Source organism: Ambystoma mexicanum, chromosome 4p, assembly GCF_040938575.1.
Source record: "Ambystoma mexicanum isolate Mex_15411 chromosome 4p, UKY_AmexF1_1, whole genome shotgun sequence".
In the NCBI taxonomy this organism is placed as follows: Eukaryota; Metazoa; Chordata; class Amphibia; order Caudata; family Ambystomatidae; genus Ambystoma; species Ambystoma mexicanum.
Window position 1 is genome coordinate 1,103,810,615 of NC_090927.1, and position 14,989 is coordinate 1,103,825,603.

General features: G+C 44.9%; 1 protein-coding gene across 2 annotated transcripts in view; it reads right to left on the reverse strand.

Moving 5' to 3' along the window:
- Positions 1-14,989, reverse strand: part of ADGB (androglobin) — a 2,161,023-nt gene that overhangs the window by 1,422,898 nt on the left and 723,136 nt on the right. For both annotated transcript variants that reach the window (XM_069606692.1, XM_069606693.1), the window contains one exon: positions 5,867-5,954. In XM_069606692.1, the coding sequence (XP_069462793.1) occupies positions 5,867-5,954 (88 nt within the window). The remainder of the gene's footprint in view (positions 1-5,866; positions 5,955-14,989) is intronic.

Below are 14,989 nucleotides of genomic sequence, written 5' to 3' on the forward strand. Positions count from 1 at the left end.
TAGTCTCTGCCTGGAGAAGCACCTAACCCTTAGAGAGTTGGAGGTAGTTGAGCGAAGGGCTTGAGAAGGAATGTATTTTGGAAGAGAGCAGTGGATGTAGTGCAGGCCCCCAGCCCCAGAAAGCCTTGTGGACAATGCAAAGGGTCTTGAACTTGATCCTTGTAGCCACCGGGAGCCTGTGGAGAGATTTCAGGGCTGGAAAGGATACGGTCCCTGGGCTTGAGGCCAAGGATAAGTATCGCAGTCCTGTTCTGGATTATTTTCATAGGGCAAAGAGTAGAGGAAGGCAGATTGACAATGAGGCTGTTGCAGTAGTCCAACCTGGAGAGAACCAGGGCTCTAGAGACAGTGAGTTTCTGGGGGAAAGTGAGAAAGGGAAGAGTCGCTTTGAGGTGGTGCAGCTGGTAGTGGGACTTCTTAGTGACATCCAAGATGTGAGGAGAGAACGAGAGAGTGGAGTCGAAGATGACACCAAGGTTTTTTGCCTTGCAGGAAGGCGATGGAAGAGGGCCGAAGGTGGGAGGCAAAAGTTAGAGAGGGAAAGCTGGGGCAAGGGGTCCCAATGAAAAGGACCTCCGTCTTACTGGCATTAACGCAGAGGTCATTGGAGGCACTCCAATCCTGGATCACGGATAGGCAGGAATGAGCGAGAGAGGAGAGGAGGCTGAGGGGAGCCTGAAGGAAAGCTGAGTGTCATTCGCATAACATTGAAGGTTAGAGGAGAAGGTAGAGATCAGGTGGGCCAAAGGGGCCAAGTAGAGGTTGAAAAAACAGGGTGAGAGGATAGAGACCTGAGAAACTCCACAGGTAGAGCAAGAAGTGGCAGAGAGAAATAGACCAAGTTGGACTTGGGAGGGGCGGTCCAAGAAAGAGGAGGTCAGCCAATCCAGGCTCCCACAGAGTCGATTGATCAGGACCTTGTTGAAAGCAGAGGAAAGATCAAGGTGGACAAGGACAGAAGGAATGCTGGAATGAAAATTAGAGAGCAGATCTACTCAGGTGTTCAGTAGAGCAGTTTCCATGCCTCTGGCAGCTCTGAAGCCAGACTGATGGTCATGGAGACAACCAACAGATTCACTGTGGACAGTAAGCTGGGAGATGGCCAGCTTTTGCAAGAGTTTGCCCAGGAAAGGGGGGATGGAGATTAGGCAGTAGTTTGCCAGGCAGGTTGGATAGGCAGGCGGCTTCTTGAGGAGGGGGTGCACAAGGGAGTTCTTAAAGGGAGAGGACCCCAAACCTTTTGCATTTGTTTTTGTATCCTGACCTGACTTTTTTCTGTGGAGTGCAGCCTTCAGCTCCACTCCATTGGGCTTTCACTCATTGTTATGGGGAAACTGACACGTCCTTCAGGCAGTCATTACTGAGAAATTTTGTTTCTCTTAGTCTTTTGACTTCGTTGCCACTTGTTGGTAACGTTTTATCATTGCGCAAAGAACCTTCCAGTACCACACAATGGGGAACAGACTGGTGGCAGCATTAGCTTTTTCTTGTATTTGTGTAACTTTTTACCAAGCCTTACCTCGTTTACTGTGCCTGCCTCCTGACTGTGGCTAGTGTCTATCATGGCCATGCAACAAGGTCTTTTGTTTGTTTCTTTGGCTATTTTGTCCTTTTGCCTTCACCCTGCCCTTACAGGACCAGGATTTCCGTTTTTATTCGGCATGCAGTTGTCCGCAAAAGCTGCTTCTTTCATGGGCCTCTGTAGGTCACATGTGCAGTCACAGAGGAAGTGGGCTGGGACTGTCTGGTCCCAAACCACTCTACTGGTGGCAGGATGTCGGGTGTTCATGTGGGCACGAGGACCCCAGTCGTCCCTGATTGGGCCACTGCTGGTGTGCATGCCTGGAGCAGATCTTGCCATTGTTGGGCTGGGTGTGACTGACTGTAGATAAGAAGAGGGGTCTGGCATTAATTCCACTAGATCTCAAGATGGAGCAAAGTATCCCGAGGAGCCTAGCAGAACAAAGGACAACCCTGAGACATACTTGAGGAGAAATGGCACCCGAATCCCACTGCTGTCCCTGTGAAGCCCTGCTTTGTGCCTGATCTCAGAAGACCTGTTAAGGTACTCCAAACCCTTGGAGTGGTGGGACCAATCACTTTCAATGCCACCTGGTAACCCTGCAAGTGAGCCTGTTCAGAAGTGTCCCAGGGCCATCCAGTGGGCTGTCCAGCTTGAACCTAGGTTACAGCGCAGTCATTTCAAATCCTAGTTTTTCCAACAAGGTGCCCTTCTGCCGAATTTCGTCTTCCCACCACCTATGGGCTGCGAAATAGTGGCTGTTGCATACCGAGAGAGCTAGGTCCTCTTGTATGAATGTCCTGCGGTGATGGTTGCTGAAGATGGTTTTCACATGCTCCTTCTGGTGCCCTGGTTCTTTCGGCATTAGTGTTTTCTTCTTTCCTTGCTAGAATCTAGTGTAGCAGCTCCTGTGCCATACTGGATCTGTACCTGCACCCGCAGCGCCTGTGCATCTGGAAGCCGAACAGAGGGTGAGAAATCATACCTCTAGTGACCAACTCTAGACCTGCCAAGCCTGTACTAAAACCAAACTAAGGTTGGTGAGTATTGAAGTCACTTACCGGTGGCCCTTTGTTCATCCACATGCATTAATCTATTGTGGGTACATTTTTGGCCTTCCTGTTGGCTTAGGCGGTACATGCTGCCTATAGCTATCTGAAAGTCAGGAACAGCTCTGTTCACTGTAGCAGATCTTCATCTGACTCTTGGAATCCGTTTCAGACATTCAGAATTCTCCTCTTAACTTTTTACCACTCCCTAAAACGTATATGTAAACTTTACGCACAACCGTGCGCATTATGCGTGCATTGAACAAGGCTCCGTTCATCTTAGAACTGGACTCCTAAAGTTAGGATTGTCATCTCTGAAGACTGTTGGTGCTACAAAAGTTACTGACCACCTTCCTACGCAGGTATTGGTGGAGTTATTAACTTTCTCGCATTGACTCCAGTGTTTGAATATTTATTTGTATTACATAGGGCCTCAACGGCGCCGTAAAAGGCTGCGGCGCCGTTAACCTATTAGCGCTTAATTACGAGGTCCCTTTGCGGGACCCGACCTTAACAGCTGGTTTTACCAGCCATTAAAGTAGGGACCCGCAAAGGGACCCGCAAAGGGACCTTGGTGCTAAGTACGGTGCCGCAATTTGCGGCACCGTACTTAGCGCCTTCCCCATTCCCATTGAGCCCTATGGGGCAAAAATGGGAATGGGGAAGGGCCATGGTGGTATGGGGAATTACCGCCCCGCCAACCTTGTAATGGGGTGGTAATTCCCCATTTCGCCATGGCGGACACCGGCATGGACCAACTGTGAAGTGGAAGAGTTGTCTCCTAAACATCTGTCCACCAGGGCAGAGCTCAGAAATCCACTCAAACAGTCATCATGGGTGTGTTGCAGTAGTGGAGGGGCGTTACCCTCTGGAGAAGGAGGTACTGGAAAAGGGGGAGATTTGCCATTTACGGAGAGAGACATTGAAGGAAGATACTTACCCCAACTGAGGAGAGAGTTAGTGGAGAAAGAGGTTCCAATTTTAGACAAAGGTATTGGAGGAAGGGAATCGGCATCCGCAGGGAGAGTTATTGGAGGAGGAGTGTTAATATCAGGGAAAAGAGCGATATTGGGGGAAGTGAAGAGTTCCCTTCTGGGAAGAATTGTGTTGCTGCATGGGAGTTGTCAGTTGAAGAGGGAAGTCTGAAAAATGGGAAAGAAAGTAAGGTGACTGATGGAGAAGAGGGATACAGTCCCCTGCAGAGAGGCTGGAAAAGGGTGTTTGGCTAGAGAGGGAGATACCACTAACCAGCCTAAGGAGGGAGTACAACAGTTGGGCCCCAAAGCCAGTAAGAATAAGGAGCTTCCGTGGACTTGTTCAGAGTATGACAGGTCTTGGAGCGGGAGGAGAACCTGATTGTGCAATCTCATCTGGGAACAGGGAGGTTGCACCAGTGCTAGTGAGGAGTGACTCAACCTAGGATAGTGTGGTGGTCAGGTACCAGCATTCTCTTCACCCAATCTCCACCCAAGCCCTTGTCTACTGACTGGGTTTCAAAGAGATTCACTGCAAATCTATCACTACTGGAGGAACCAGAGAGCTTGGGGCACCCTTGCCTGTGAGGGCCCGCTGTGATCTACAGTGACAAGGATACAGAAACTCTGAAAACACACAGCCTGAAGACAAAGATTGTGGATTCTCACCGGTCATTGGACTGGAGCCAGGACAGTCCACAGTGAATGGCATTTTGCCACGCTGGTTTGCATTATACACACCTTGTCATTTTGGGAGTTCAGAGACTTTCTATCGGTGAAAACCTTTTAGTTCGTTTGACCCCCCACCTTTCATTTGGTGTGCTATAGAAAATGGCCAAGGACAATTGACACTCATCTACATTAAAGCTTACTTTTGGTTACCCTGGCAGTTGTACATACTTGATCCCTCCACATTGGCCCAAAACACAATATTCTTTGAGTTCTGATTTAAGGGTTTAATTAAATGCAAAGCAGTGTCTTTTCTTGTGTACCATATTGAGAGCACTCTGTGATACTAATGACAAATCCTGGCCCGAGTCAACATCTTTTCAACCATTCTGATTTCCAAACTTGTCTTCTAACACCACAGTTGTCCAGGAGGATATGCCTCCACTCCCACCGTCTCTTACTACACACACCCTGGCATTCCCCTCCACCTCCACCCTCAGCCACTACCCCTATCACTACAGATATTGCAACCAGCCTCTCAGCACTCACGCCCTCCCGCTATAACCCCCAATAGATCCATCCAGCCCAGACCTTTTTGGTGGTTTAGAGGTGAGTGGACAGTGCTACCCCTCAGTTTTGCACCCTGCAACATAGCTGGGCCTACTTCTGGGTGGCTATTTTGGTCATGCGATGGCCAACCAGCATGGGTGTCTCTGTCATCATCTCAGTTGGCAGCACTGCGAGTTCCTGCTCAGGAGTTTGAGTTTGTGCTGAGTTTGCGCTGATTCCCATTTGCTGCTTTGTCATTGCCACTTCTCCCCACATCAGTTCTGGTACTCATTTTGCCCAGATGGCATTTGAGAGAGTAGATTCTGGATGGGGTGAATATCCTTTGCATGTGCTGCACCTTCCAGAAAACATCACATGCAGTCATGTGTTTCTGTCAACACCACGTGCAGGCTCCTGATTTCAATGTATCAAGTATTTACTGGTCACTGCATGTCTGTTGGTAAAGCCCTATTCGGGCTGTGTGCCTCTGCTTAATGCATGCAGCAATGGTAAACGCATGCAACCATCCAACTTGTAAATAGGCCCAAGGAGGCAAGTGCTTGAGCATTTGATGTTAATTATTGTCACTGAGGTAATTACTTGGAAATTGAATGGCAAACATGATCTGGTGCATGGGTACCTAGGCATTCAATGGTAATCCAGGCCGATAAGGGAGGTTCCTGGCCATTTGATGACAATTTTAGCAAAGCAGCTGCTCAATTTCTGGAATGTTGGCCACCTATCTTGTCCCTCTGCGAGGGACCTGTAAGATGGCACACAAGGTAACAGCATTGGCTATCCAAAAATAAAGCTTCAAATAAGGTTAAGTTAAAGGTGGGTGTTCCTTTGTGAAAATGTGAATATCCCACTTTCTCTGTGTCTCTTGATTTTGCGATGTAAGCATTTGTAGTAGGATGCAGTGGGGTTTGAACAGGGGGCGAGAGGACGTGCTGTGGCATTTTCATGATATAACTGTTGCTATCTATTGCTTGAAACTTAGTTAAATTCCAGAAACTTTAGAACAGAAGATTAACAAACATCCACATTCTGACAAAATCCATCAAAAATAACAAAAAAATACACATTTTTTAAATAAGACTTACATTTCAGATGGCAAAGGAATTGCATCCAGTCTATAATGCATAAATGCACTATAAATCTCGAGAAACTCCTCTTTTATTACAAGTGGGTCTGTGCAAAAAGGGAAAACAAAGCAACCCATTAGATAGAATATTACAGTGTGGTCAGAAAACATTAGAAACTGAGTGGTTGGTCAAGATGGTGGGTCTTGAGTCTGCAACAGCCTGTTACCCTCTATGTCTAAGTCAAACCATATGTTTTCATATCGGTCATGCATTGTTGTCAAAATAATTAGAAGACCATAACAGAAATGGTGTATACTTGTATTTGCCATTTCATCATCCTTATAATAACAAATTACCAACATAGAACTAACAGAAAATGGAAAGAAGATCAAACATAAAATAAACATATTTGTCAAGGATTTTTTTATAACAAAACACGACCGCCCCTTAAATTACAGACCTAAAATAAAGATCAGGTAAGTACCTACACATTATAATAAATCTGAGGCACAACTTGTGCTGTTTATAAAATACCCTTGGAACAGGGGTCTGTAAGAGTGCAGAAGGTGGAGACTGAAACTCAGGTGTCATGGTTGTTGGCATAAACTTTTATTATACAGAAAAATAAAGAGAAAACGTACCTCTCCCTAACCCTAAAGGGGGCAGATTCCCTACCTCAACTGAAATACTAAGGATTCAGTCAGGATGTCAGTATAACTCACACAGTCCACTGTCCTTTGTCCAAAAACCTCCTTCTGTCCCTTACACTTCTAACTAAACTAAAAAGGTAGTGGTTCTTCTTGGTCAAGAAGAATGACTCCCTTCTTCTGGACAACGAATCACAGTTCAACTGTAGGTGGGCCATCTACCTGAGGGAATGACTCGCTTCCTCGGGTCTCAGTCCCTGTCCAAGGTAGAAAGCAAAGTTCCAAGTTGAAGTGTCAACAAACAATACAGTTCTCAGTTCAATTCAAAGGGGTAACGTTCCAGTTCAGACATCAACATCCCTTATTACCCATAGTTGCTTTTCACCATTGGCTTCTTGGAGAATGCCTCCTTTCTTCAGGTATCTTGTAGACTCAATTACCAGGAGAATGACCCCCTTCTCCAGGTATCTGACCCTCAGTATTTCTTCTCCATACACAGCCAGGGGGAATGTTCCCCTTCTCTGGAATCTCCCTTTACTTGTTTGCCCAAGCACCAGGAGAATGGCTCCCTTCTCCTGGTCTTCTTCGGCTATGTTTGCACAAGTTCTTGGTCTTCACTTTCACAGTTCACATTACCAGGGTGAATGACGCCCTTCCCCTGGTCTGTCTCAGGCTTCTTGTTACAGTTCACATACAATTCACAATAGAAGGGGGAATTTCCCCCTTCTGTCGGCCTTTCTCAGTCTTTTTATTGCACTTCACAGCGGTAGGGGGAATGTCTCCCTTCCCCAGGCCTTTCTCAGTCTTCTTGTTGCAGTGCACATCAGTACGGTGTTGGGATGAACGTCCAAAATCACACACGTGAGAGGAAATTCAAACTGCAAAACCCATGATATAGAAGTCTGAAACCACACCAAAGGCCAGCGGCCCAGACAGCATGCACGATACATGGACACTTCCATCATCTCTGTTTGATGTGAGATAGACACTAGCCAGCAGGACACACACACACGCGCATGCAAGCACACACACACACTTACATTTAGACTTTAGATCATGTAGAATGATGGCAATGACAAGTGACAAAGGATAACTTAGTGGGGGACACTCTCCTGCCACAGACTTTACTTGAAGACACTTGCAAGCTCTGCACCCTGACTGGCTACCGGGATGGAGGTAGAGGTAGGAAAGATCAGTAGGGGCCGAAAGGTGGATCCACTGTCCCTTGCAGGCGCAACTGACATGATTGACTGTCAGTCATGTTAGTGTGTGTGCCTGCTGGCACCGCACATAAAGGAAGTTGACAACAGCCGGGGTAAGTGTACTGCTGATATCATGTTCTGGAAAATTTGCAGCAGCCAGGGGGACACTCCCAGTTCGGGGGGTTGAAGCAAGTGCCCAGATGGCCACTCATAAAGAGGTCTCTGTGTGTAGTGTGTTTTACAAGTGCAAATTCCTAGCCTCCATGGCTGAAGCTGCCTTGGAACAATACCCTCATCTGCGCCTCTTCCCATCACTGCATTTAAACCCAAACTCACCATCAATCCATACCATTTTACTTCATTGAATACCATTACATTCATGAAGTATCAGATATCAATATGGCAGTTAGAAGCGGGACCAGCACAGCATGAAGTTCTCTGTAGAAACCTGATATTATTTTCAAAAATAAAACTGACAGCTTGTGGGTCAGCTACCGGCTGAGGTCAGGTCGAGTGAACAATTTCCTTTTTAGAGTATAACTGTAGTACATCATGAAACTAGCATCACCTTTAATATACAAAGTAGGAAAGCCATGTTGAGCAAATATATACATCAAGCCTAATACCGTTCCTGTATGTTTTCTTTTTAATCCCGGTATGTTCTCTTATTATTGCACTTAGTGTGTATTTACATCTATCCTGAACTACACTGTGTTCACATCTGTAAAGGTATAGGTATACTGCTGCATTCTTTTTGTAAATACTCTATTTCTCCATGCATCCATTCAATCACAGTGTCTCCACACTGCTGTTTTAGGTCAGCAAAAACTGGGCTCACTAAATAAAAATATAAAAAAACATTTGTGGGTAAAAGTGAAAAACAGCATTTAATTTCGCCACTAAACAGCCAACCTCTAAATTTGCATCATAGGCAGGTCAGAAACCCCAGGGTAATACAACAGGATATTTTCCATCTGCAAACTAAGCAGGAGCACAAAATGGGTACTTCAACCATAACCAATTACAAGAATCCTTTGTTAAGCCATTTGTCTGTGCAGAGAGTAGGTGCTTCCCTCACAAAGGCATACATTGTCACAATGCTTGGGCCAGTATACCAAAGAGAAAGTGGTGCCCCACTTCCTCTTAAGGAATCTTGGTGACTTCAAAGAGCACATATATTCAACTCTTTTACTAGGAACCCCATCAAATTATATGCATCTGGCATTGAGTTAAACATCTTTCATTGCTGGGAATGTAACATGTGCACATGTGTCTTAAGGACAGTAAAAGTGTTAATCTCGGAATGTACTTCGATAAAGGGCTTAGTCCATAATGCCTTACATCATCAATACAGCCAGCAAAAGCAAGCGACTTAAACCAGCTCTTGCGTCTCTCACAAAAGGTATGCCAAAAGGGTTATCCACATTCTCTCACATAGCACCTTATGCCTCTGGGGCCACCTAGAGTCCAATAAGGAGTGTGGTAGGCTCACTGGTTACAGACACACTTACTGTGAGTAATGGGACATGGCTCAATGGAATGTCACTCAAATCCAGCAGTAATGCTCTCATACCCTAGGGAGGGCATAGGCGGGGTGGAGTCCATACATCTCGTAATTACTATATTTCAACCAGAATGACCGATTTACGTTCTCAGTCCCCTTTTGAAGATGGCTTGCACAAAGGAGTTTGCAGCTCATGCATTTCTGATCCTCAACATTTTTTCCAGAGATTTGAACATTTGCTTCGAAGAACAAACTAAAAACTCAGATGGGGACCCAGCAGACCCCTCTAATTACTGACCTTTATCAAACATACCATACCCAGCCAAAATTCTAGAAAGCTATAGGTAGATCCAAAGTTCGGAGCATGTGCAATCTAATCACATATTTGATCCCACAAAAGCAAGATCTATGCTAGGCACAGAATCAGCATTAGTATCCGTCTGAGATGACCTCCAAATATCTGTGGATTAAAACACCACTCATACTCCTTGACATCACAGGGACGTTCAACATCATCACCCACGTATATTAACCAGAAGACATGAAGAAACTGGTATCCATAACACTTCTTAACAATGGACGAGATATTTCCTAATGGACCGGATAACGATTACCTAGCTGCACCCTTTCATCTCAATCCCAAGTGCTATAACTTGTGGATTTCATCAAGGTTTGAGTCACTCACAGCTCCTCTTCAACATCTATATAGCACCACTGATGAAGATCATAAAAACAAATGGACTCACTTCTTACAACCATACAGATAGCACTGAAGTCATGTGCAAGATGACCAGTGAAGAAAATTCCAGCGCCACCCTCAGCAGACAACCTAAAGCTCAACCCAGACAAAACAGAAATAATTATAATCTTGCCTCATACCGCCCCTGAAACAACTCTACAATGGCCAACGTTTCTAAAATAATGAAACTGATCAAGAATCTCGGCATACTAATGAAAAATGACCTCAGAATGAAACCAAGTCAAATCATTAGTCAAAAGGTGCTTCTATAATCTGCGCACCATCAGTTGTATCATGCCCTACGTCACTTTCCCACACAGTATGCATAATTTATCTGGTTCTCTCAAAAAATGATTATGCTAACAGCATTTATCTATCTACTTCAGACTAACTCACAAAAATACAACAGATCCACAACACAGTCGCTAGACTATTACTCAAACTCAACAGAAAGGAGTATATAACACCAGCTCATAGAGCATTGCACCAGTCAAAAAGAATATGTTTCACGTTCCTCTGCATCAGCATAGAGCCCTTGAAGATCAAGGAGCCGAATCCAACAAATGCAAAATCTCACATTGGAACTAGGAGATTCTGCAACGAAAAAAAACAGAGGCTATTGTGCATCAAATTTGGAACACCCTACTAAAGGGACATTCACAATCTACAGGACCACTTGAAATTCAGGAAAAATATAAAAACCTGGCTTTTCAACACAATCAACAAAGACTACCAAAACACTCAACAAACAGCAGAAACAGAACCTCTCAAGCGACCAACTCCAACACAGACAGCCAACCAAATGGAAGGCCATCCTAGCACTCGAATGGCTGTTTTCAAACCATTTTATGGAAAGACATCAATGTACAGTAACACAAACGGACTTGAACCTTAGGTAAAGTTAGTTCAGTAAATCTTTAACAGCAGCACGGCAGGTTGAACACAGAGACAGACAGTAGACGATCTCCAAACAATCACAAAGCTGTGTTACACCCCCGCCTTTGTACAACAACCTAGATTGCTTTTTAGTACATACATTTTAAATGTAACAAAAGGAAGATTGTATTACTTCAAAGTGGAGGATTGTACTCCTTCCAATTTGAACAATAGACCTCTATGTTGAGATGGGCAAGCCTTGGTCTTCTGAGGTCACCCCTGCCACCTTCAAGATATATAAACATAGACGTGCATTCATCATTCAATTAAGGCACACACTCTCTGGTCTCGGGAGGATAGCTCACAGGCAACGTGCTTGCCTTGGAAGCAAAACGACACAGAGCAACACAGGTTCGATCCCCGGGTCCGCGCTTACAAACTTCTGGGTCTTAAGCGTGTTATAAATAACCTATCATATCATAAGTCGTATGAAGCTTTTTTCGGTTGATACATAAACATCTGCCTGGCAAGGTAAGCAAGGTTATATAAACACATGCTAAGATTGCAGAAAGCGAAAGTGTGAGTAAAATACTGCTTCAGTGAGCTTTGTTTTGATCCTCCCTTCTAACAGTGGGCATATATGATTCAAAATGGAGTCCAACTCTACCTGGCCAGGTAAGGGCTATTTCTCTCAAATTCGTATATTTCTCTCTTTTTTGATTGCATTCAATTGCAATCACCTCTTCAGTATATATTATTTTGAACCCTCATTACATACAACTGCCTTTTTCTTCACACCAATGACGAGAATACATCTCCACCTTCTGAACACTGAAACTCTAGCCTTGAGACTGCCGTGGTGGGGCGGTAGCAGTGCGTGGTATAAATCAGCATAACATAACATAACATAAAAGAACACATCATCCTTCTTTAATATTTAAAAAAAACGCAGGATATCAGGGTGCTACTACCACGATGAAGGTCAACATCTATCAAAACAATGCAACCAACAGTGATGTCAAGCGCTGGCACTCGATAAGGAAAACCCGCAGGAAGAACCATTGACCCTATCAACTAGACCTCAATTTCTTTAATTTACCATACACACACACTCAACTAGTTGCCCATACTAGGCTTTTAAAGACCCTCTCCCATGACTCCAAACACACTTCTACAAACCTAATACTAACTGGTACATCCACCCCTGCCCAACACACATCCACACAGTAATAATGAAGGCATGGCTCCTCCTTAACAACTAGGTGCAACCAAACTCCACACCCCACCTAACCGGAGACTGGGTGATCTGATCCTCCCTGTTTGCTCCCCTGGCTGCTTGAGGGCCCCCTGCTTCCAAATTGTCTGCCCCTTTCTCTCCTTTTGTTACCCGTCTGGTCCCTTGCAATCGGCTTCCCTCACCATGTACTTCCCCCTATGGCTTGTAAAGTGCTCAGTTGCTTGCCAAAGCTGGGTCTGCGCTCAAAGAATACCCTAATAACCATAATCACGAGTTTCACTCTCTGGACACAAAGTCCTCAATGTTCCTAACACATCACATCTAGAATGCAGTCACACATGTAGAGCAAAAGGAACTTCTGATCTGTACCATCAACACAAAGCAACGCAATCTCGCTTTTTTCCTCTCCTCCTAACTAACTTGGCCCACCCTGCTCTCTTCCAGATCAACAAGAGAGCCTGGAGACCATGTACATGGCAGCAGGGTACAAATCCTAATAACATAACATGAGTTTGGATTTTAGGAAGCACTCATACAAATCGCTAAGCTGCAGCTGATTTTTCCTTTCTGATCGGATTGGCCATGTATTGCATCCATATATTGGTAAATGGTCTTTACTTTAAACTATATGCAAGATGTAGCCAGATTTTTTTTGTATACATCTGCTGCTGCTTTTGTGGTCCTCATACCCTTTATCTTGGTTACATATATTAATATAGCAATGATAATATCTGGTATGTCTACTGCTCTAGTTGCCAGATTCATCCTGCATCCAATTGCTGCAAACATAGCTACTATAACCTAGTTTAATGATACGTAAACTATAATTTGTGGAAGGATGAAGGGCTGAGTCGGCCCTTCGGGTAATCAAACTTACGAAGTGCATGCCCGCCTGAGAGATACACTTGGAGAGATAAACTTTGTTTTACTGTGTTACTATCTATAGAGTTTTGGACTATGAATACTAACCCAATTCTCCAAAGAATAATTGGTTTTGTTCTATCTGCTAGTGACCATGTCAAGCTATAAGTCACACATGTTTCAAACTGTAGGGTAGAAAGAGACAAATGTGTCTGCCCTAAAAGACCAAATTGGGTTCTGTGTTTTGGCTAATTAAGATCAATGGCGTCTCCTCTGGTGTCTTAATGCAAAAAGCGCAAAAACAACAACACTGTCGTTGAAAGTGTCCAACTGCCTGGCGCTGATAAATTACCGGATGCCTTGAAATGGAGCAAAAGCTTGGTAAATAAAATGGATATACACATATAAAGCCCAAGCAATTACCTTTTTTTAGATGATTTACCTTTTCATGCTGCACTGTATTTATTTCCACATCTCTCATCATTAAAAAATCCATTTGCAATTTCTATTTTTGTTTCCTTTTGTTATATGAAAAGCGAAATGAGGAGAGTCGCTTTTATGTAAAACGAGCAAAGGAACTGCTCAATTGAATCAGAACACTTTTTTTTGGCCTCTTATCAGACCTAGCGAATTTACTGAAAAATAATCCCTGTGCGCTTTGAATACTTGCAAGGATAAATTCAGATTCGATGACATCCATATGGGAATTTCAGAATCTGACATTATAGGTAGGCTGGAATTGGAGCATACAGTGATGGGCCAATGATTGATGGGATGATAGATTTATTTATGCACTGGAATATTAATTTAAATATTCTGCTCTCAGAGTGTGGGCTCCAGGCTACAGGCAATAACCTACTGCAGTAATAGGCCAGTGTCCCAGTCACACACAGATTTTAGGAAATAAAAGCAGAGCAAAGGACTACTTTATATTTACTTTGCAGGTAACAGATTAGCGAAACCAGAGGCGTTTATTGCCAATTTTCTATTCGCTCTTATATAGAATTGTCTAAGGATGCCTGTGCTTTGAGGACTGAGGATGCGCACAGCCATCTTTACCATGAGGCCGGACTTTTTCACTTAACCACTCCTCATCTGAAATTCTGCCGGGGGAGGAAGCAAGAAGCAGGAAAGCCATCCACTCGAATAGAGTGATAGATGTTGCAGCCATTGTATCCTGATATCCAAATCTTGTGGCTGTCTGAATCAGTGTATATTGTTCATAGCTACAAAGGGCTACATCACAAGTCCGGTGGTAATCCAGCGCAACTACAGCGGGCGGTAATAGCTTTACTGCTGGGTCATGCAGCAGAATTAGCGCTGCATCACAACCTGCCATGAACGCTCCCCGACCCCAGCAGTAATGCCATTATCGCCCAGCGGTAACTGTGCTGAAATAAGGGCTAGCGCTGAGAAAGCCGTGCTAAGAGCGCTACTCCCACTGATCCTACCGCTAATAGCGCCAGCGGAAATTGTGTCACCGCCGGAACATGAAGCATCACGGTGGCCATTTTCAAAAACACACTCCATTAACTATCTCCACTTTCTGCAGCCATCCGGTCTTGCTAAGCAGCAAAAATGTCTCGGGAGAGAATAAGAGGCAAGGTGGCTGCAAATCCCCTTCGAAAACCCAAATTCAGCAAGGGAGAGCTTGTTGTCCTCTCAGATGAGGTAAACTCACACTCTGTGAACTCTATGGCAGTCGCCAAATCAAGACCGCTGGGCAGGACAGCCACCTGGACTTCCATCTCCCAGAAGATGACAGCAGTATCCAGTGTGCCCCATGATGTAGAGGACTGCCGCAAGCGGGGAACGACATGAGGGTCAGGGTGCGGAGACTGCTGTCCCAACACCGCCAGGAGTCCCTGTTGACTGGAGGAGGCACTGTAGAGCCACTGTTCCTCGCTGCCTGGGAGGAGAAATATAGCACAGTGTTGCACCTAGAAGGGCTAGAGGGAGTCGGCAGTGTGGGCTGGGTGCCAGCAGCCACGGGGCAGGAGGCAACTACCCCTCACCCCCAACACGCATGCATGCACAAATGGCATCCCAGCATAAGATGCCCAAGTGGACAGGGA